General features: G+C 42.0%; 1 protein-coding gene across 8 annotated transcripts in view; it reads left to right on the top strand.

Annotated features, from left to right (window-relative positions):
- The window catches only part of MBD5 (methyl-CpG binding domain protein 5), a 253,117-nt gene that overhangs the window by 160,505 nt on the left and 68,974 nt on the right, over positions 1-23,638 (top strand). For all 8 annotated transcript variants that reach the window (XM_075933345.2, XM_075933340.2, XM_006135680.5 and 5 more), the window contains 5 exons: positions 8,562-8,688; positions 9,117-9,251; positions 12,727-12,829; positions 15,240-15,420; positions 20,664-22,799. In XM_075933345.2, coding sequence (XP_075789460.2) covers positions 9,139-9,251; positions 12,727-12,829; positions 15,240-15,420; positions 20,664-22,799 — 2,533 coding nt within the window. In that variant the 5' untranslated portion in view covers positions 8,562-8,688; positions 9,117-9,138. The remainder of the gene's footprint in view (positions 1-8,561; positions 8,689-9,116; positions 9,252-12,726; positions 12,830-15,239; positions 15,421-20,663; positions 22,800-23,638) is intronic.

Raw genomic sequence — 23,638 nt, forward strand, 5'->3', positions numbered from 1 at the left:
CAGCAGGACTTCCCACTGGCCCCGGTGTGCAAGCAGAGTTCCACATTCCTCCTTTGAAATGTACAAGAGCCTCTATGCTCTTGTACATTTCAAAGGATGACTACTCGACTAGTAAATTACTCGATATTTAACATCCTTACACTGTGCTGCGCACACACTGGGTTCAGCAGAGTGCGGGCATGCCCATGTGCCATGCGCAGCACTGCTAAGTGTGTGCATGTGTCTCCATGTCCCTAGCCTCCTTCTAGTGGTCGCTTGTGGTGGGAGGGTGTCCCAGTCTCACCCTGGTGGTGGGAGTAAGGCAGGCCTCTCCAGACACCCTGTGAGCCAGAGCACAAGGATCCTCGGTTGCTACCTCCTGGGGCTGTGCGCTCTGGACTGGCACTCCACATGCACTCACGTGCACAGGCTGCTATGCAATCCCCAGGCCTAGAAGGCCAAGCGAGGAATGCACAGAATACCCTAACTGCCCACCGCTTCCATCTGTGTGCGTCTAGGGAAAGTAATGGCGCTCATCTGAGGGGCCTTCCCCGGCTTCGGATCTTGCCCAGGAGACATCCTGAGAGGGAGGTACCAGCTCCAGGGTGAACATGACCTCCTGGCTAGCAGGCATTGAGCTGATGCTGGCCTCATCCACCTTCTCCCTCTCCGCACCAGCTCTGCTCTCCGGGAGTGTGACAGTGAGCGTCTCCATCCCTGAGTCTATAACAGGGTTGGGGAAAGGGACTTACCTGCACCCCCAGGATGTGGTGGAGCTGGGCATAAAATGGGCAGGCCTACAGTGCTGCCCCAGAGCCAGAGCTGCACTCCCTGGTCTTGGCATAGGCTTGCCTGAGTTCTTTAAATTTCATGCACACTTGGTCCTGGGTGCTCATGTGGCCCTTGGTGGCCAGGCTATCAGTTGTCCAGGCATAGACATCTGCATTCCTGCATCTGGTGCGGAGATCCAGGAGGTTTTCCTCCTCTACCCAGACCTCAGTGAAGTCCAGGATCCCACATTTCAGGATCTTGGAATTCTTTTTAAATATGAGTGAATTAAACCTAAGACCCTTTTGAAGAAGGATGTCATTTATCAGAATGGTTAAATCAAGGTCAGTCTGAACTAAGGAAATGCGTATCTGTGCAACTAGGTCAATGTAGTGACACCATTGCAAGCCTCTCCCCATGCAGAAATACTGCACCAGCACAAAGCAAAGCTCACACACTGATAGAGTTGAGGCCAGTATCATAACAAAGTAAGTTTCAGTAGTTCAGACTTCATCTGGAACTGGTGTAGCTCAATTTTAATATTGCCACAGTCTTCACTTTCCCTATTTATGGGCATATTTTCAGGGGGAGAGGGCATCTCTCTCAAAATAGAAGGTAATGTAGTATGGCATCATATGTGCAGGTCATTTTAGTTGTAGCATTCAGTGCAATGAAATAAGATCAAGAGAGGAAACCTTTATCTTCACATTTGTTGTGATTAAGTTAATTGTTTGAGTAAAAATAGCACTTCACAAAATGTTCAATATTAATCTCATTAGTCAACAGAATGCTGAGTTTTAAAAATAAAAAAACAAAGCAACAAGCATTGTTGTGTAATTAGAAGACAGTTGAGAATTCTAATTAATTCATTTGAAATACTTAAATGGAGATTAATAATTAGCAAGTAATAGCCAAATGAGGTCTCAATCTAGCTTTGCATAGCCTGAACATCAAATTCTTTATTTTTGGAAGCTAAACATTACTGTTGTGCCTTCATCCACAGAGCTATAAGGGCATTTTCTATTTGTTTGCCTGTAGTTCGTTTGTTTGCACTGAGTTCTTATGACACTAATTGCTGTGATATCTAAAATTATTCCAGTATTAAAAATAAATAAATAGGCTAAATCTGTCAAGTGAAATATTTCTCTCCACTCTTCTCTATAGGAAGGAAAGTTGCATGTAGTGTTTGTTTATTTTTAATGATAAAGAAAGGAAGGTAGATGTAAGTTAGATATTGGGAAGGATTTTCTAACTTTAAGGATAATTAAGTGTTGGAACACGTTACCTAGGGAAATTGTGGAGTGTCTGTCCTTAGAGGATTTTAAAAACAGATTAGACAAATACTTGTCAGGGATAGTCTAAATAAAGTTGGTCCTGCCTCAGTGTAAGGGGATTGGACTAAGTGACCGGTTGAGGTCTTTCCTTGTCTGTCATGTGACTTTATTATAATTTTTTACTGACTGCCTGAAGGCTTGATACTAGAGAAATTCTGAGTGCTTCTTTAGTGATAGAAATGTAGCCATGTTAGTCTGGGGTAGCAGAAGCAAAATGCAGGACAATGTAGCACTTTAAAGACTAACAAGATGGTTTATTAGATGATGAGCTTTCGTGGGCCAGACCCACTTCCTCAGATCAAATAGTGGAAGAAAATAGTCACAACCATATATACCAAAGGATACAATTTTAAAAAATGAACACATATGAAAAGGACAAATCACATTTCAGAACAGGAGGGGGATGCAGGGGGGGGGAGGAAGGAAGGTAAGTGTCTGTGAATTGATGATATTAGAGGTGGGGAGAGTGGGATGTTTGTGAGTTAATGGTATTAGAGGTGATAATTGGGGAAGCTATCTTGGTAATGGGTAAGATAGTTTGAGTGTTTGTTCATTCCTTTTTGGAGAGTGTCGAATTTTAACATGAATGACAGTTCAGAGGATTCCCCTTCAAGTGCAGATGTAAAAGGTCTTTGTAGCAGAATGCAGGTGGTTAAGTCATTGAGAGAGTGTCCTTTCTGGTTAAAATGGCAAGAAACTGTTTTTTCTTTGTGACCTTGTCTGATATCTGTTTTGTGGGCATTAATCCTTTGACAAAGTGTCTGAGATGTTTGTCCAATGTACATAGCAGACGGACACTTTCGGCACATGATAGCATAGATTATATTTCTGGATGCGCAGGAATATGTGTTCTTGATCTTATAACTCACTTGATTAGGTCCAATAATGGTATCAGCAGAATGAATATGTGGACAAAGCTGGCAACGGGGTTTGTTGCAAGGGATGGTACCAGGGTTGGTATTAGTGTGGTATGTCCTGTGGTGGTTGGTAAGAATCATCTTGAGGTTAGGTGGTTGTCTATAGGAGACTATGGGTCTGTCTCCCAGAGCCTCTTGGAGTTATGGTATCCTGTTCCAGTATAGGCTGTAGTTTATTGATAATGTGTTGGACAGGTTTAAGTTGGGGGTTGTTCTCTCCCCCCCCCCTCCCGCATCCCCCTCCTGTTCTGAAATGTGATTTGTCCTTTTCATATGTGTTCATTTTTTTTAATTGTATCCTTTGGTATATATATGGTTGTGACTATTTTCTTCCACTATTTGATCTGAGGAAGGTGGGTCTGGCCCACGAAAGCTCATCATCTAATAAACCATCTTGTTAGTCTTTTGAGTGCTTCTTTGGCAGTGATCAAGTTTTGTAAAATCAGATGTTTAAAATGTAAATTTCTGATACTATGCATATCTTATATAGGGTTCTACATAATTAAAGTAATTTAAAATTACTACTCCAATGTGACTAACAAAAGATTTGTATAAAAATGTTCGTCAGCTACTTATTTTTATTTAACTATACATTGATGATAATGCACAATGTCCACAATTTATATTTTTGATAATTTATTTTTGCACATAATATAGTGGAAATACATTTGATACTATCTTGTAGTATATTACACTAAGCTCACTTTCCACTAGCATTTCCCAACACATGCATACACAGATATGTGTATATGACTAATCACAGATTGAATTATATTGTTATATGCTTTTTTAGATGAAACCACAGCCCTGTTCTTGAAATTCACTGCATGTGGAGCAACTGGCTTCAGTGGTGCTCCAGATGAGTGCAGTTAAATTGCAGGATCAGGAGCCCATGTTTGCCAAGCTGAATAGCACAGTTCAGTGCTTTCTGTTTAGTCTTCACTGCACTGTGTTATATGAAATATTAAATCTGAAAAAAACTGCCATGTTAATGCCATGTGCCTTATGTGTTAAATTATATTTATGCACCTATTTTTGTTACTAAAATATTGCTGTTGCTGTTTGCAGTCCTTCAGCCTTGAAAAATTCTCAAGGTCAAAAGGCTTGGCAGAAAGTAGTTTTGGTCTAAAAACGTATTGGCTGAAAGAAGCATTTTGTGCCTTCTTACTGTACTAGCTAAACATATTTGAAAAATTTCTATGCAGGCAGTTATGTATTGCAAATTACTCTCCCAGTTTACCATATTTTTCAAACCACGTATAATAGTAAAAGTCTGATTTGATCCACACGAAGTTTTTAAATGACATTCTATTGATCAGTGTTAGCTAACACAATACATTGTAAAACCAATAAAAATACTCTGGAAGCACCTTTTGTGGGCACAAGCCAGTTCTTCAGATGAATGGACTTATTAAATGTCCAAAAGGGAAAAGGGGAAAAATGGTTAATTAGTGTGTGCTAGCCAGGTGATGTCTTTATTTGGCTTGTGGAATTGACCTGTTGCAACATAAGCCAAATACACAGGGAAGCCTTCGAATTTAACTTTATTTACAGATTTGGGACCCATCACAAAGGTATGAATAAAGCTATTACCTAGCTAGCACACTACCTTCCACATCCTAATGACTTAAAAAAACCAAACAAAGGGTATTTAAGAACAATTTGCATCTTCTCTATCAACTTCATGTAGCATGAACAGTATATTTATTTTAGAACTGAACCTTTATTAACTCCATTCATCTGAAGAAGTGAGTTGTGTCCATGAAAGCTCATGATACCATCTACATCAGCCATGGCCAACCCGCGGCTCGTGAGCCACATGCGGCTCTTCCCTCCCCCCCCCCCACGGGGTGTGGCTTGCAAACCCCTCCTCCCCCCCCATGACTTATAAAGCTGACCCCGCATCCCCAAAAATGGCCCCCTCCTCCCAGCTCCCTGTGCTGACCTGGGCAGGGAAGCCGTCCGGTGCAGCCATTAAAGAAGGACAATTAAAGATGGCATTGGCCGGCAGGAGCCTGATGTAGCCAAAAAGCCTCTAAACATGTTTTCTTAAAGGAGCAGAGGAGGTTTGGTTTTGTTTGTTTGTTTTTTGCTCAACAACTTTGCCCTGGCTCTTCGCACTGGATCCACTGATATCTTGGCTCTTTCCCCAGAATGGGTTGGCCACTCCGATCTACATGTTTTGTTAGTCTTCAAGGTGCTGCCAGACTATTTGTTGTTTAAGTTTTTCCAGTTATAGTCTAACTTGGCTACGCCTCTGAAACTAATACAAATAGTTACTTAAAAATAACTTGAAATATGTTTGCAAATATATATTGACTATCATTTCCTACTAATAGAGCCAATTTGGTCTCATTAAATAGCAACATGAGCATGCAAAGTAGTAATATTAGCAGGTTAAGAGATGACATTTTTCATTATTTATCCCATGTGCTTCAACATTTTAAATTTTGATGATTGTAAGTGTTCAAGCACTCACCAGCACAGTGCCTCCTGCTGGTCTATCTGAGAATTAGTTCTTCCAGCTCTGGAGTGCCCCCTGTTCTCCAGTGTCTTCTCCTCAATTACCTGTCATCTTCCATGCTATGTCAGGCCTTGTTTGTCTCCTGGCCCCTGATGCTGCCCCTCATCAGTGCTCCCAGGGAACACCCTCTTCCATATCCACCTTGCATCAGTGACCCTGCCTCAAAAGCAAACTGCAGTCTGAAATGGCCATTCATAGTTGGCAAGGAGGTGTGGACCTCCTGCCTTCTTCTACCCTGACTGCCTAGTACTTCTCAGGTTCCTGCATCCTGGGAGTTGAGTCAGCTCTCTGCCTGCCCTTCCCCAGCACTGCTGTCTCAGGTACCCTCTCTAGCCCACCAGGCATCCAGGTCCTTTCTGCTTCACAGCTGGAGCAAGAGTGTGTTCTCCTCCTCTCCAGGAACCCTTCTTACAGGGCCTGGCCAGACCCTGATTGGCTGTCTGTAACCCTCTTCTAATTGGCCCACGGACTCAACCGTTTCCCAGGACTGGGTGTAACCCTTATTTCTAAAAATATTTTACATTATTATAAAAAATCACATTCAGAATCTATAACAAAACTACAATATACCGTAATAATAGAGAGAGAGAAAAATTCACTCAGTCTATAAATTGACCTGGCCTTAGGCATTGACAAATAAATCAAACAAACAAAAATAAAATAGAAAAGATAAAATAATGTTCCACTAAATCTTAACTGCACAAAAAAGTCTTGTCATGCTACCTGCACTTTGTGAAGCTCTAGCTAGTCTATCATATCCCTAATGTATTCCTAATGTGCCTATCAGTAGTGTTTGTGAGCACCAGATATGGAGATTAAAAGATAGATATAATGTTGTCTGAAATTAGGAAAGTCTAGAGGAGAGACTTTCTTCATGCTATTTGGTAGCATCCTGTATTGAGGAAATAGGAAGAAAAGGCTCTGAAAAGAAGAGAGAACATACTGAGCTCTGAAAGTGACCAGGTGAGAGTTAAATCTGATCTATAGTGGAAAAGAATTTTATAGTGCTGAGCTCTGCTTCTGACTCTATGATGCTCAACTTATGCTCCATTAGCTGCAGTATATTTGTCCATCATTGCAGTGACAGTAGGTTATACATACAGCTTCCAAGTTGTTTCTCATTGAGGGACTTGTAAAGGAAGACCAGGATATTGAAAAAGGTCTAGTATTGGGTGGCAAATGAGTGTAGAGCATGGCATGACATGTAATATGCTTTTAGTGACAAACAGTTCTGAAAGAGACATAATGTTGCATGTTGTGTCAGCAGAAGCCATTTTATGACCTTCATAGTGATATCTAGATCAATTTCCATTTTAATCATCCATCTTATAGGCCTGTATGGACAGTGGCAGGTAGAAACTCCCATAGGCAGAGAAATTTATCTAAGAATGCATTGCAGATGATACCAGGCATTTAAATTGTAGGCTTCTCCCTCCAATTTGAGTATTATTAATGGATTATTAATAATTCAATGAATTAGTTCTCTCCCTACCAGCTGGGAGAGACTCCATGCTCTGTACTCAGCAGGGAGCTGATGCTGTTGCTGAGGGAGAAGTGCCCCTCCCCAGCCAGGCAGCTCCATGTGCCAGTCCTGAGCCTGGCTAGGTTGTGCTTATTAAGCAGCTGTGAGACTGTGCCACTTTGCAGCTTAGAGGGAACACTGCTGGGGTTATGGGGTGCAGCAGTCAGTGGGGTGGGGAGACTCAGGGCAGGAAGCTGAGGGTGTGGGGAGTGTAAGAGTCAGGATAGAGGGTGAGAAGAGGCTGAGGGTAGAGGCGGGGGTGCAGCCATCAGGATACAGGTTTGGGAAGTGTGGGCGGATTGAAGGGGAGGGGACCTGCCAGTTTCTCTCCGGGGCCAGTCCTGTGCAGCCCACTTGCCAGCTTCTCCGTGGAGCTTGCCTGGAGCAGTGGGGGTGCTTGCTGCCCCCTGTGATCATTTAGGGGTATCACTGTCCCCCATGCTTGCTGCCTCACTGTGATCATTTGTAAGTATAACTCTTCTGCTATTACATCCTCCCTTTCCATTTGATGAGAAACATTCCATTCACATTCCATTGTCCTGGCACAACCAAACCCTGACCTTGCTTTAAGTTATAATAAGAGGAAGCTGCATACCAAATTTTCTTACTATTAAGGTAAGAAATTCTTGAACAGACGGACGGATGTTCACACCAAAAGAAGCACACAAACTCAAATATTAGTAGATAATAGCAAGGAGAAAGATAGAACAGATATAGCATTAAACTAGATCAAAATAAAAGCTCTGACAGCATCATTACTTCAATATAGGGGGAGTCATTTATCTTACCCTTGATTTCTAGAACTGTTGTTTTTATAGCATTTTATCTAAATCTTTCCTATTCAGCTTCCCGTTTAACAAAACTTGTTTTCTAGAGAGTTAATTCTCTCTTGAAATACTTGGAAGTATTCATTTTGGGTAGATAGCAGGAGCTTATATCATTATGAACTTATTTAATAGGGCTTATTCATACATGAGGCAAGTTTATTACTTTTCCTATGTCAATCAGGCAGTTCAGTAGGTGCTCTCATGAGATTATGCAGAACCTGCAAACTAGTGTGCCACATCTGCACTGAGAAATCAAGTGACACTGTCTTTTTTATATAATTTGTTTAGGTTGATTACCCATGTAGAATTAAAGCTAAAATATTATACAGTTTGAACCTCTCTAATCTGGCACTCTCTGGTCCGGCAACATCTGTGGTCCAACATGATTTTAGTTAGCCAGATGCGCACTTAGATTTACTATATGACTACTTCAGTGCCATTCATATGTAAATGACGCATATTTGCAAGTTTGCACTTATTCTCAGGTTTACTTGGGAAACTTCTTTAAGGGTTAAAGGTTTGATATGTAGTGCTTTAAATGGATGGAGATATATTAGTGAGTAAAAGTTACAAAATCAGGCCTTAGGTGATGAGAGAGAGTAAATAAGTGGTTTATGGTGTTTGAATTTTCAGTTCATATTATTGCAGGTATGTTTAGCTGCATGTGTTTTACAGAGATTTTTTTTTCAGGTTGCTGTACTGGAGTTGTGAAGTCATGAAAGAATCACAGGAAGATAGCTGCAGCACGTTGGATAATGAGTGGAAGATAAAGAAAAAGCAAAAAGAATGTGGCATATAAAGGGTGTAATACCTGGAGGTATTAACTCTGACTCATATATGTAAAAATGAGATTAGCTCTCTCAAAATACAAGTTATTTTAGACAGTCATCAAGCTTGAAGCCATGCTGTCAAACTAGAAATTCACCTCTTCCCCTCCCCTCTCTGACATGTAATAGAGCATTGGTGAATTATGATTTTCCTAAATTGGAAGCACTCATTTTTACCCATGTAGTTCATCCTTATAAATGCATAATAAACATTGCATATTTAATGTGGATTATAATGGGAAACTGACTCATTAGCAAAAAAAAAAATGACAAATTTTAGGGACTTGATTCCAAATTGAACTAGAGCCTCCCAATGTGCTTTGTACAGTCTAGAAAAAGATGTACTGAAGGGCCTTTTTTTGAAGGCCATAATGACATGTAATATAAAGATATCATCTTACTGTTGATATCTTTGAAGAGTCATAAGCAGAAACAGAAAAATGAATGGCGGAAAGGAGTGTGATGGAGGGGACAAAGATGGAGGACTACCAGCAGTGCAAGTTCCAGTTGGTTGGCAGCGTCGCGTGGATCAAAATGGAGTGCTTTATATCAGGTGAGGGTTATAAAAATTGTGTACTCTATATATTTGTTTTAAGTCATAACAGAAAGCACATGCTAATTTGAGGCAGTGACTCTCCAGATGATGTACAGTAACTTTATGTATTTTTCCTTTAGAAAATACTAGGGGGCAGTGTGCCCCCTGCTCACTATGCTCGTCAACCCCCTTCTCCCAAGGGGGTAGGCAGCACTGGCTCTCCCCCAGCTCTTAGGGAGGATCAGGTCGAGGTGTACCAGCCATGGCCTGCCCCAGCTCTGCCTCTTCCGGCCACCAGGGGAGGGGAGGGATGGGCCAGACCAAGGTTGTCCTGGCTCTCTCCACTGCAGCTGCCGGGGGGGGGGGCGGTTGAGGGGGGCTGGGGCCGGGCTGTGCTGAGTCTATCCTTCTGGCAGGGAGAGGGAAGAGGGTGCAGCACCTGGCCCACTCCCTTTGGCCAAGAAGTGGGAGACTACGCAGCCCAGGCCCCCTGCTAGTGCGGGGCAAGGCCTCACAGCTGTCGTATGCCCCCTAACCCCACCCGAGCCCCCACGAGAATCTGCAGCTCCCACACACAACTCCCACTCCCTCTTCCCCCCACATGAGTCCCTGGGCTCCCCCGCATCCCTACCGAGCCCCTGCAGTTCCTGCATACACCCCTCTCCCATGTTCCCCCCACCAAACCCCTGCAGCTACTGCACGACTCCCCCCCACCTTAGCCCCCCCAAGGCTGTGTGGCTCCCACATGTCCCCCCAAGCCCTGAAGGGGTCTCACAGCTCCCTTTCCTCACGGCTCCCATGGCCCCCCCCAACCCTCTGAGAGGTCGCATGGCTCCCGTGCGCCCCCCCTCCTCCCACTGAAGCCCCCATGGGGGGAACAAGCTTTTAAGCTGGCTCTCCCAACACTGGCTCCTGCTCACCTCCACCCCTCTCTGCCTCTAACACAGAGGCAGCAAGGGGTAGGTGGGAAATGCAGGTAGTCAACTAGATTAACCAATAAATAAGCCTAGGCTTATCGATTAATTGGCTAGTTGACTACTTGTTCACATCCCTAGCTTAGAAGATGTCCCATGTTAAATTGCCCGACTCTAAGTATTGTACCTTTCTTGTGCTGTGATAATTCCACTTCACAATGGGAACACCAGTTGTCATTTTTGTCTTGGGAAGCCTATGTCCCTGACACAGGCTTAGTATGTAAAACTTTAAGAGGCAAGAGGGCACACCTCAACTTTAGTTTTTTGGGGGTCGTGGGGGTTTTTTTGTTTTGTTTTTTGGACTGGCATCTGTTCCACGAGTGTTCAGAAGTGCCTCTGTAAGTTCTGGATGAAACTCCCAGGCTTCATCTTCAAAGAGCAGCTTTGGGTATAGATAGGACTGTTAAAGCCCAGGAAGAAGCATGAGTCCTCTGAGAAAAGCAGAGGCAAATACCTCCTGGAAATATCCCGTAAAAATTAAGTTCAGGTCACTCCACTATTACCAATCAAAGGAGTCTCTCTGCCCTGAGTGGGAAGCTCTGTATTTCGGACTCCTTTACTGCTTTAGGCTTGAAAGTTAACTGTGTCTGGTGCTGAGGCCAGAGCATCAGGGAACATCTTAGCCTGAGCACTTCAGCACTGGCTATTATGGTAGCAATCCCATTGGTATGGGTCTCTTTGGTACTGCTTACTGTGGCACTGAGTGTGTGGAACTAGACACGTTAGCACTGTCAACCCCAAAGCTGTCTGCTCCCACCTCAAGTTGTACCGGACCACTCCTCTCAGTACCAAGGAAGTAGGTACTGAATCTTCAAGTTTTGGATAAGTTGAGATTTCTGCTGCAGATCTAAGCATTGCCGCTACACTACACAGATCTAAGCATTGCCGCTGTTATAGCAGAGCCCTCTACTTCATCAGCATGGAGCGCCTCGCTCAGCATTGTTATTGCTCAATTACTATAATGCAATATACCACCCCGGCTTTGGCCTCTACCTTTTAGACCTAGTATACTTTTTCACCTTGAGATTCTCATCACAGCAGGAAGGGATCCCTTTTTTGAACGTTATGGATCAGAGGGAGTATCCAAGGCTTCACACATGTTTAGATCTCATAGGAGGAATACATGCAGGTATATACCTAGTATCCTTTGTCTTGGCACCCAGGCCCTTTTCTTTGTAGTGTTCCAACACTGTCCTGTCTTCACCACTCCAGATGTTTCACTTCTGCATGACTTCTGTGGGTGACAACCTTCTTCCTTGCACCCTCCCAGGAAAACTAGGGTATCTCCGTTTGTAGCCCATGAATCTGAGGAACTATTTGAGGAGAAGCAGTTTCAGGCTTAATATCAGATGATGCTACCTGGTATCATCCCAGCTACACATTCTCACCCAGATGACTATAGGTTGAATCTCTCTAGTCCGGCACCCTTGGGACCTGACTGGTACCAAACCAGAGAATTTGCCAAACCACAGGAGGTAAATGTTGTCTAGCAGCATTACCCACATTTCCACTGCTTACTGGGCTCTTAGAAGACATTTAGAGGTAAATTAGAGTTAAATACCAGCACAGAACACTGAGAGCCAGGACTGGTGGCTGTAAACAAATTTTATGGTACCACAGGAAGTTTGGCCACACCCATCATAAGTGGACATCTGGGTAACTAAAATAATGCCAGACCATGGATGCTGCGGGAGTGCCGGAGTAGAGAGTGTCAAAACGAGCCTTACACTCAGTAAAAGGTACAGAGAATAGTTTATTTAGAAATGCTGCAGCATAGCGAGAACCCACCAAAGTGTGTTCTACCTTAGAATACAACTCCTCTTATAGTAGGAGCTACATAACAAACTATCACTGTGCGCATGCTTGTTACTGGGCAAAGTTTCAGCATGATTACATTCTCTTTTATGATAAAATGTTTCACTTTCTCACACCTTCAAACTACGTGACCTTCTCGCCTACATGAAAAGGCAAGCTATTTACAGGATGGATTTCACAAGAGGTTCAACCTGCACAAGAGATTTCAAGATCTGCTTGTAAACTTAGTTTCCACAAAAACAAGATATACACTTAACTGGCCTATGTATCCTCTTGTGAGATCCTTTCTTAAATTAAGAGTGATAAGGCAAATTACATTGTGTATGTGGACTGCAATACCTTCTTGGAGTTCTATTGATTTCATAGGGAGGGTCTGTGTCATAGTGGCTACAGTTCACCCATGGATCTTGTATTGTAATTGGGACATAAATGTGTTTGCACAATAGGTATTAAAGTACTACTGCTTGAGGTATTAAAGTACTACTGTAATAATATACTATTGTTAATTAATTAATTAATTAAATGATAAATTTTGTTATTTTATGTGTTTTTCTGTCTGGTCACCTCTTTGTTTTTACATTAAAATCAGTGTGTCTTTTTTCAGAAATAATTTTGTCTACCACAGATAACCACATATTTTCACATATCTGTATATGGAAACCATTACATAAATGTATTGATTCATTTATATTATTCCTTTACAGTCCCAGTGGGTCTTTATTATCCTGCTTGGAGCAGGTGAAGACATACCTGCTGACTGATGGAACCTGCAAATGTGGCTTGGAATGTCCTCTCATTCTTCCCAAGGTAAAAAGTAGCTATAAACATATATGCAACATTGTCTACCAAATAAATTATGTCATTATTTCTGCTATGCCATAATTTCATTCATATTTAAATGGTATGTGTAAGGCAGAGGGCAGGCAAAATATAGCCTGCGGGTTGGATTTGGCCCACCAAGCCTTTGAATCTGGCCCGCAGCACACCCCTGCAGCTCAGAGCAGCTCCATGCCACACTGAAAACAGCTGGCTGCTCCCTGTGGTTTCTGTGCTGTGTGTGTGGGGAGGCTTCATGAACTGCCCTTGACCCCCCCAGAACAATCTCTCAGCACCTGGAATCCACAGCGCAGGGAGCCACATGGAACAGCCGACCACTTTGAGCAGTCTGAGGCTACTGACAGGCAGGGAAGCCTGCCTGAGAGTCCTTCTGGGCTGCTGGCTAGGAGCTGCTTAGGTAACTGGCTCCCGACCACAGCCTGTCTCTGGCACTCAACCCCCTCCAAAACCCCAACTCCCTCCCAGACTCTGCACTCCCTCCTATGTCCCTTCCCTAGGCTAGTATCCTCTCTTGCACCCATATCCCATCCTGGATCCTGTACCCCAATTCCCTGCCCCAAGTCACAGCCCCTCCTTCACTCATACTCCCTCTCAGACCTCCACACATTCTCCTACACCATAGTACCCCCAGCTTCCTTCTGCACCCAACTTCCATCCCAGACTCTACACATCCTCCATAGAAAAGTGTGGCCCTTGACCACTTACCAAATCTTAGAGTGTCCCCCACTATCAAAAATTATAGCCCACCCCTGCTGTAAGAGGACATGTTACATAGCTTAGATCCAAAATATAGAATTTGTTTTTTGTTTTTGTACAGCTGGTTATTGTGTATTGGAGGAAAGGAGGAGTCATGGCAAGGGGAGTTATAAAACCTAACATGAACACAAATATTTTTCATGACTTTATTTTTTGTAAGTTTCCATTTGTTTAAACGTTTTCTTGTAGTGTTGGAAAAGTAATGCAACAACATTATAATAGTGCGTGAGACCCAGAAAAAGATACTTGACTGATATAGGAATTTCAAGGCAAGCTGACAATAGCACCTTCTGTAGAATTCCCCACACTTTTGGGGTCAGATTCATAATATTTTCTGCTTATAAAATATACATTTTACATATATATATAAATATATATACAGGGATCAACAAACCGTGGTGAGATCTATTTGCCAGCCCCACACCGCGCATGCGTCAGACCAGCACTGCACATGTGTGCAGTGCCGGTGAACGGGGCGAACAGCTGAAATCTACTCGCCACGGACGAGTAGAAACAGTGATTTGTCTAGCCCTGTGTGTGTGTGTGTGTGTGTGTGTGTGTGTGTGTGTATGTGTATGTATATATGCAGAGCTCGCCAAACTGCGGCGAGCCCTGCTTACCAGCTGCGTGGTTCAGCATGCTGTTCTGTGCATGCGCTGATTGTGCTGCGGCGCCGTGCTGGGCTATAATCTACTCGCCCAAGTCTGGGATGGAAGTAGCAAAAAGCTAAGTGTGGCTATCAAATAATATCCAGAAATTGGGTCAAGTCATGGTAAAATTCTGAAATTCATAATACGACATTAGTATATAGTTGTAAACTGTTGTGCTTGATCCCAACCACTTATAGATTTTTTTTAAAAACTGGTTATCTAGTGCACTAATGCTGCTTTCTTTAAAGTTCGTTCAAATAAAATAAAGGGCAGATTGTATACCTTTATTTGCTTTCTATATTAAAACTTTCATTGGTTTACAGAGTTGACTTGATATTACTAACTGTAGTTGATGCTGTAGTGTGGTTGGGACACAGATTCTTTCTCCTTCCCAACCATCGCTCACCCAAATTCACACCTTAAAAGAAAAACGTGGTAGATTATTTCCCACTATCCTCTCTTACCATGTAGCCTCATTACTACTCCAAGCAACCTCAGGCGTCCACTTTCTTTTTATTCATACTTAGACTGTGGTACTCTTGCCCATGCCCTTTGTAACCCAGCCCTCTCTTGATTGGTAGCCAGCTGGTAGAACTGCTTCAGAAATTCATTTTCTCGATCTGTCTCACCTAGTTGGGTAGACAGAGAAAGGAGGAGATGTGAGTGAAAGTGAGAGAGGTCCAACCCTCCATGGTGGAAGCAGGAAAACCAAGCAAGGTATATACCACCCACCACTGTCTGGATTCAGCAGGCTCTGCGGCAGGAGCAGTGGGCTTGCAAGCAGTATCCAATAAAGAAGATTATAGGACAGTCTACGGGTGAGGCAAGAGATCCACCAAAACATACTATAAAGGCTGATGTACTATGAAATGCAAGATATGTGATGGGGATTATTTAAGGAATTAAAGCAAATTTAGTTCAGATATATTTTTGGAGTTTGTTGACTTTGTTTCTAATGTGAGGGTTTTTTTCAGGTATTTAATTTTGATCCTGGAGCTGCTGTGAAACAGAGAACTGCTGAAGATGTTAAAGCTGATGAAGATGTCACTAAGCTATGCATTCATAAACGGAAAATTATTGCTGTGGCTACCCTTCATAAAAGCATGGAAGCTCCTCATCCTTCTCTGGTTCTTACTAGCCCTGGGGGTGGAACAAGTAAGTAATATTATTCAAGGAAAAAAAGATTAATTGGACTACATGATTTTTAAAAAAGTTAGAAACTACTTCTCTAAAACAATGAGTACTCTTGTAGCACCTTAGAGACAAACAAACATATATAGTATAATAGACTTTCATGGGTAAAACCACTTATTCAAATGAGCTGCAGTGGAAAAAACAGAATCACAGCAAAAGAAGGGTCCCGTGATGATGTGGCTTGTATAGAATTGGCAACGGTGTTTGTTGCAGGGGTAGTAGGTTCCTGGGTGCATGTATCTGAGATGTGGGAACCTGCCCCATTCTTCTGCAAAGGAATTTTACCACCCAGTTATACAGAGAAACTGCAGAATTGGAAATCATCTACAAATTTCACATTGTTACCCTGGGCTTAAATAAAGACATTAACTAGTTAATGCACTACAATGCCAATTTCCCCTAACTTTGACATCTGCATTTTCCCATGAAAAGCTATGAATGGGACACATCCAGCCCTGTTAATGAACTTCATTAACATGGATCTTATAATTGACTAGTACTACTTTGGCTGGTTTTTTAAATTAGATATAGATATAGATATAGATATCTTGGTTTCTATTATTTCCACTCCAGCTCATCTGATGAAGTAGGTTTTACCCACCAAAACTCACGATACTATATATTTTTGTTACTCTCTAAGGTGCCACAGGACTACTTATTGATTTTAAAGTTATAGACTAACACTCTGAGATTCTCTAAACCAGTAAATAACTAATTTCAACTCCCTATGCTGATGAAATTTTAAAGAGGAGAATTTTAAAGTAGACAAGTAAAAAAACTGTATATATTTGAGATATATACAGAGATGTTAACTTAGACACAACTGTGGTTTGTACATATGTACTTAAATATTTTTGGATTACCATTTATGATTTTAAAGGTCTGCCTTAATACTTATGTACAATGTAACTAATGCTATTAAGAGCCTTTACTTTGGAGTTTTGTGACTGACGTGCATTTCTATTTTCAGAGCTATTATTGTATGAATGTACTGTAGCTTTCTTTGTGTAGTATCATATCATATTTCTATAAAAGGAAAGAAGAAAATATGCTTATCTTTTTATATGCTTATCCCCATCCAACTAATCCCAGTTGTCCAGTTTTCCCTAATTTCCTTCTTGCTTACACTATTATCCGTGTCCTAGTTGAAGCAATACTTCAGTACACAGCTCCTCCCAAAACTAAATGCCCCAGCAAAAGTAAGAAGATTGCCTCTTCAGATATTAAAAGGAATGGAAGTGCGATTATGTACCTATATCCCACATTCTGTGGTATGCTCTTACATAGATTTGTTTTTGTAATTTAGTTCCAAAGTCAAATGTTATATGCATTTGGCTGAGCCATCTGCATGTTGATATGTGCATATGTTTAGTGGAGTCCAGGTTAGTTTCTGCATCTGTTAAGGGATAGTAGAAAGGAGTTTGTCATAGTGATGTAGTTAGGAGAGACTAGCAACTATAGTGAAAGCCTAATTTCAGAGCAGCATGTGTGGATCGTTGCCTTGTGGCTGGTAGGGTTGCCAGGTATCCAGTTTTGACCAAATGCCTGGTCGAAGAGGGACTCTGGTACTTCCAGTCAGCACAGCTTCCGCAATTCCTGGGACGCAGCTAATATGTCCCTCCAGCTCCTAGGCAGAGAGGTGGCCAGGAAAATTCTGTGTGCTGCCCCCGCCCACAGGTGCCACTCTGAGATCTGTCTGTGCTGCTCCCAGTTGCCGGGAACCACAGTTTTCGGCAATTAGAAAGTTGTCAACCTTATTATGAGAATGGACGATTTGTAAGTGGGGGAATTTATATGAACCTTTGTGTGTATTGGAATGTGCAGTTTCTGTTATCCAAATTAAACTTTGCATGTTCTGAGGCTATATGCCAAACATGCAGTGGTGTTCTTTAAGGGGAAATAAATGAAGTCTAAGATACAAGTACCTAAAATAAGCAAACTTGGCAGAAAAGCTTCAGTTTTTGTTTCTGCTGCTTATAATGTCATCCCTAAGGCAAAATAGGAAATAAATAAGGGATTTAGAAAAACAGATATTGGCAGGTAGAAAAAGAAAGATCTTTTTCTATGTGTGAGAAATAGTACTGAGGCTGGATTCAGAAGTATTGAATTTATTATGCACTTACAGTAAATCTGTAATGCAAAAGTACACAGTTTGCATTTGTACAGATGTGTATACACTCTGCATAAGGCTCCTCCACCTGAAAAGAGTCCCCTTCCAGCCCTCTATCCAGAACTCAAAACCTAACATATACTCTATAGATACTTAATAAATAAATACTACCGCAACATCATCATCATCATATTTGCAATTCAGCAAAGCGTTAAAGTACATGTTTAAATACATCCCTATTTACCAAGAGGACATAAGCATTCGTCTTCATAAATGGATTGGCAAATTGGGACCAAAATGAGTCTTCTTCATTGAACCAGCTACCATGTTTGAAATTTTAAACCTCGGAAAAATTTTTAGTCCAAAAAAGTGCATTTTTTTTAAAAAGACATAATAAATAATTTTCTATTCGCTTAAATAGGAGGGATTTTGTTGAAACGTTCTCATAGTAATATAGCCATTCCTACTAAATAATTTGGTCTGCTTTTTTGTGTCTGTTTTGTCATATTCTGTACTTTTAAGTATTGTTTAGTTCTACTATTTTGTACATTCAGCATACTGCTTTTAAAAGCTAATATTGATATCCATGATTGCCTAGAATTAAAATATGAATAATTAAAAACCCATTTGGTTTCTCAAATACAATTAGAGACAGAAAAGGTGATTTCAAATGTAAATACCAAAATATGATACGCTTAAACTTAATGTTTTAACTTTTTGTTTAATAATCAGTGTAGAAGTACTTTAAGAGCCAAATCATAAGGCTCAAATAAAGGCAATGGAAAGTCCTGTGTTGTTCCATTATACAGACATGTCTGCACTGCAGCTGGGAAAGGGCCTCCCAGACTGGGCAGATATACTCCCCTTAGCACTGCTTGTGCTAGCACACTTAAAATAGCAGTGTAGCAATTGCTAATGGGATGCAGGTGGGACTAGCCACCTGATATCCGACTCCCTGGGTTGGGAAGGCGTGAACTCAGTAGGGATGTAATAGTATAGTCGATTAACTGATCAACCGATAAGGAAAAGCTTATATACTACATGCTATAGACTACATGGATTTCCCTCTCCCCGTCTCCCTGCCAGTACATTTTTTAACAGGCTGGTCAGCTGTCTGACTCAGTCCTGGTTCACACTGGGTCCAAGACCTATCCCCGTTTCAGCTCTGCATTTCAAGTGTATTAAGAGCCAGCAAGGCAGGCAGGCAGTCCAGCTCAGTTCTGGCTCGCACTGGGTCTGGGAGCTCAGATCCCTCCCCAGACAGGGACTGCTGCCACCCCGTGCTGCTGCCTCTTTCTCAGAAGCAGCAGCACAGAGTGACAGGCAGCTGGTCCGCAAGGGGAGATGGTTTTAAACTGGAGACTGGCTTGTGGACTGGCTCCAGCCTGGCACCCTGAGCTGCTGCTGGCCCCGTCCCTGGGGACTATAGACTAGTCGACTAGCTGATAAAATGTCATGAGGTTACTTGACTATTCAATTAACCAATATGTAACATCCCTAGGAGTAGGGTAGCATGCCCAAATTGCTGTTTATGCCATAACATCTATATCGCTTTTATAATTGCAGTAGCTCAACTAGCACGAACATGGATCTGTGTACCTGGGGAAAGTACATTTCCAGCTGCATGGGTGGACATACCCTATGAGCAGTCAGTATAAAAAGGGGCTCCATAGTGTGATGCAGTGATACCATGGGTTATTGCAGCCCCAGGGAACAACCGGATGGAAAGAATCCATACCCAGCCTAGAGACTTTTCATCACAAGGCCCACATTATATAAGCTGCGTGTTGGAGAGAGAATTTAGCCAACTGCCTCCTACAGTTATTTTCATAGTTTCTTGTTTTATTTCAGGAGGAGCTGGAAGCAGCCCTTATGATTAGTTTCCTAGGGCTTTTCATTATAAGTTTCTTTACATTTTTATTTTTACTTTTTTGAGAAGCTTGAAACATCTCAATTGTTTGCAACAGGCCTCTGAAATCCATAGCAGGAGAGCCCCTTAACTAGAGTAGTGCCTTGTCCCGTGACATTTCAGTCAGGTTTGACTGTTTAAAAATCACCATTTCCCTTCAATTGTTGCATTCTGATAGGGAAACTCTGGCATCATGGCCAAATAATAATGGAATCCAAGTGTTCTCAAGAGCTGCCGCTGAAGCAGCAACATAACCATACATTGCACTGGGAATGCCCAGGAGCTGCCAGAACAGTTACTGTGGCACCGATTGTGGAAGAGCTGAACTAGGAGTCCCCACCTCCACTACAGCCCCAGACCTGGCATATGACTACCGTGGGGTTCCCTTCCCCTCCTCCCCTTCCCCCCCCCCCCCCCCCACACACACACACATCAGCTATGTGCTACCCTTACTTTTAGGAGAACAGAGAGTGAGACAGACAGGCATATGCAGGTCTCACACTGTAAGCCTCTCAGGCCCAGTACATGACTCCAGCAGTCATCCTCTCTTCCTGCATGGAGCAGGAGCGCCTCCTCTCCTGAGGACTTGGTGGTGAAAGAGAAAGCAGAGCTAGGCACAGCTTATGCCCACTGCACCCAGTGCATGATGCCAGATGTTCATTTTTTTCCTTTGGAATAACCACCTAATGCTGCCAGCTAACATAGTCTGATAGTGAAGTGGTAGCAGCCTGTGCTGCGATGCTGAAAGTTTGAGGTTCGAACCCTGATGATGATGTATTACTGGGGGGGAGATTGTACAGTTGCACAAAACATTGTTTTTACCTCTCTCACAGGTATATTAAACTCTGTAGTTTGTTTGTTTTTTCTGTGCCAAAAGGAAGTTATATAAATAGCAAATTCAAGCCCTTAAAAATTAGGATATGACTCATATCCAGTTAGCCATGCAACCACATTTTTGCTTCTTTTTTACATATGCATTATGACACAGTCATTAATTACATGCTCATGTACTATTTTTGAACAGGCAACCATACATCTGGGATTTCTTAACTTTTGAATATTTGCTTTGGAACCTAAATAACTTTTCTTTGTTTTCATATGTAATAGCTACAGATGTTTATGAATGTGTTAAACTTAATTTTTGAACAGATTTCAAAATAGTAATTAATTTTTCTTTACTATCAGGTGCAACACCAGTAGTTCCTTCTCGAGCAGCAACTCCAAGATCAGTGAGGAATAAATCCCATGAAGGAATTACAAATTCTGTGATGCCAGAATGTAAAACTCCATTCAAGTTAATGATCGGGGCATCTAATGCCATGGGTAGGCTTTATGTACAAGAAGTGACTGGAAGCCAGCAACAAGAACTTCATTCTGTCTATCCTAGGCAGAGATTGGGCAGTAATGATCATGGACAGAAGTCTCCATATCGTGGCAGTCATGGTGGAATGCCTAGTCCAGCTTCATCAGGATCACAGATATATGGAGATGGCTCAATCTCTCCTAGGACTGATCCACTTGGAAGCCCTGATGTTTTCACAAGGAACAATTCCAGTTTTCATGGAGCACCCAACTCTAGTCCCGTTCACATGAACAGGACTCCTTTGTCTCCACCTTCAGTAATGCTACATGGTTCTCCAGTTCAGTCATCCTGTGCAATGGCTGGAAGGACTAATATACCTCTTTCCCCAACCTTGACCACAAAAAGCCCAGTAATGAAAAAACCCATGTGTAATTTTTCAGCTAATATGGAACTACCACGAACAATGTTTCACCATAAACCACCCCAAGGTCCACCTCCACCTCTTCCACCTTCTTGTGCTCTTCAGAAAAAGCCATTAACATCAGAGAAGGATCCACTTGGCATTCTTGACCCTATTCCCAGCAAGCCAGTTAATCAGAATCCTGTTATCATTAACCCAACTACTTTCCATTCTAATGTCCATTCTCAGGTACCTGTAATGAATGTAAGCATGCCTCCTGCTGTTGTCCCTTTGCCAAGCAATCTCCCTTTGCCAACTGTAAAACCTGGTCATATGAACCATGGGAGTCATGTACAAAGAGTTCAGCATTCAGCTTCAACCTCCCTCTCTCCTTCACCAGTGACATCCCCAGTTCACATGATGGCATCTGGCATTGGAAGGATTGAGGCATCTCCCCAAAGATCACGCTCATCTTCCACATCATCAGATCATGGCAATTTCATGATGCCTCCAGTAGGACCACAGTCATCTTGTAGTGGTATTAAAGTTCCTCCCAGGTCACCAAGATCAACAATAGGGTCTCCAAGACCATCTATGCCATCAAGCCCTTCCACCAAGCCTGATGGACTTCATCAGTACAAGGACATCCCTAATCCATTAATTGCTGGAATGAGTAATGTATTAAATCCTCCAAGCAATGCAGTTTTTCCTACTGCATCTGCTGGAAGTGGTCCCCTGAAGAGTCAGCCTGGTTTGCTGGGAATGCCTTTAAATCAGATCTTGAACCAGCACAATGCTGCCTCTTTTCCAGCAAGTAGTTTACTCTCAGCAGCAGCCAAAGCACAGCTAGCAAATCAAAATAAACTTGCTGGTAACAACAATAGCAGCAGTAGCAATTCTGGAGCTGTTGCCAGTGGTGGCAACAATGAAGGACATAGCACTTTAAATACCATGTTTCCTCCTGCTGCGAACATGCTTCTACCAACAAGTGAAGGGCAAAGTGGTCGAGCAGCACTACGAGATAAACTGATGTCCCAGCAAAAAGACCCTTTGAGGAAAAGAAAACAACCAACTACCACCGTATTGAGTTTGCTTAGACAGTCTCATTTGGATAGCTCTGGAGTTTCTAAACCTGGATCTGATTTGATAAGGAAGCAAAATCAAAGTTCATTTCCCATCAGTTCTATGTCTCAGTTACTTCAGTCCATGAGTTGTCAAAGTTCTCATATGAGCAGCAATAGTACCACTGGTTGTGGGAGCTCAAATACTGTTTTGCCTTGTTCTGCTAACCAGATGCATTTTACAGATGCAAATATGAACTCTAGCACACTTCAGAATTCATTGACACAGAGCTTACCTTTAAGAGGGGAAGGTATGCACTGCCAGAATGCAAACACTAATTTTGTCCATGGTACTAGCCCAGGCGCAAACAACCATCTTGCAGGTTTAATTAATCAGATGCAGGCTAGTGGGAACTGTGGGGTGCTCAGTCAGTCAGGAATGGCTTTAGGAAATTCATTACATCTGAACCCACCTCAGTCAAGAATCCACACATCCTCCACTCCAGTGATACCAAACAGCATTGTTAGCAGCTGTAATCAAACAATTCCTGAAGCAGGTAGGTTTCCTTTTAAAAGAATACCCATATGTCTGACAACTTTGAGCTATGTTATGATTTGTTTCTAACTATATATGTTAGGTACTTTTTATGCCTATACGATTAAATGAAAATAGGTGCACCTGTCTCAATCTGATCACCAGATGAATACACAATCAGACTAAGACCAAAACAGCAATAGAATAAAATCAGTTTTTCTTCACAGCAAAGCCTCATGTTCATACAACGTGTAATGCCCCCACCCCTCTAAACACCTACAAAACACTAATCCTCCCAATAATAAAATTATATTTTATTATTAAATTTACAAATTATACTAAACTGCTCAAGATAGTTAAGACCAAAGCAGACTGTGAAGAGCTTCAAAAAGATCTCACAAAACTAAGTGATTGGGCAACAAAATGGCAAATGAAATTTAATGTTGATAAGTGTAAAGTGATGCACATTGCAAAAAATAATCCCAACTATACATATAAAATGATGGGGACCAATTTAGCTATAACAACTCGAGAGAGATCTTGAGGTCATTGTGGCTAGTTCTCTGAAAATGTGCAGCAGCAGTCAAAAAAGCAAACAGAATGTTAGGAATCATTAAAAAGGGGATAGAGATAAGACTGTAAATATCTTATTGCCTCTATATAAATCCATGGTACACCCACATCTTGGATACTGTGTACAGATGTGGTTGCCTAATCTCGAAAAAGAAATATTGGCATTGGAAAAGGTTCAGAAAAGGGCAAGAAAAAGAATTAGGGGTTTGGAATGGGTCCCATATGAAGAGAGATTAAAGAGACTGGGACTTTTCATCTTAGAAAAGAGGAGACTAATGTGGAGATATG

This window comes from Pelodiscus sinensis, chromosome 7 (genome assembly GCF_052426305.1).
Source record: "Pelodiscus sinensis isolate ZL-2025 chromosome 7, ASM5242630v1, whole genome shotgun sequence".
Taxonomy (NCBI): domain Eukaryota; kingdom Metazoa; phylum Chordata; order Testudines; family Trionychidae; genus Pelodiscus; species Pelodiscus sinensis.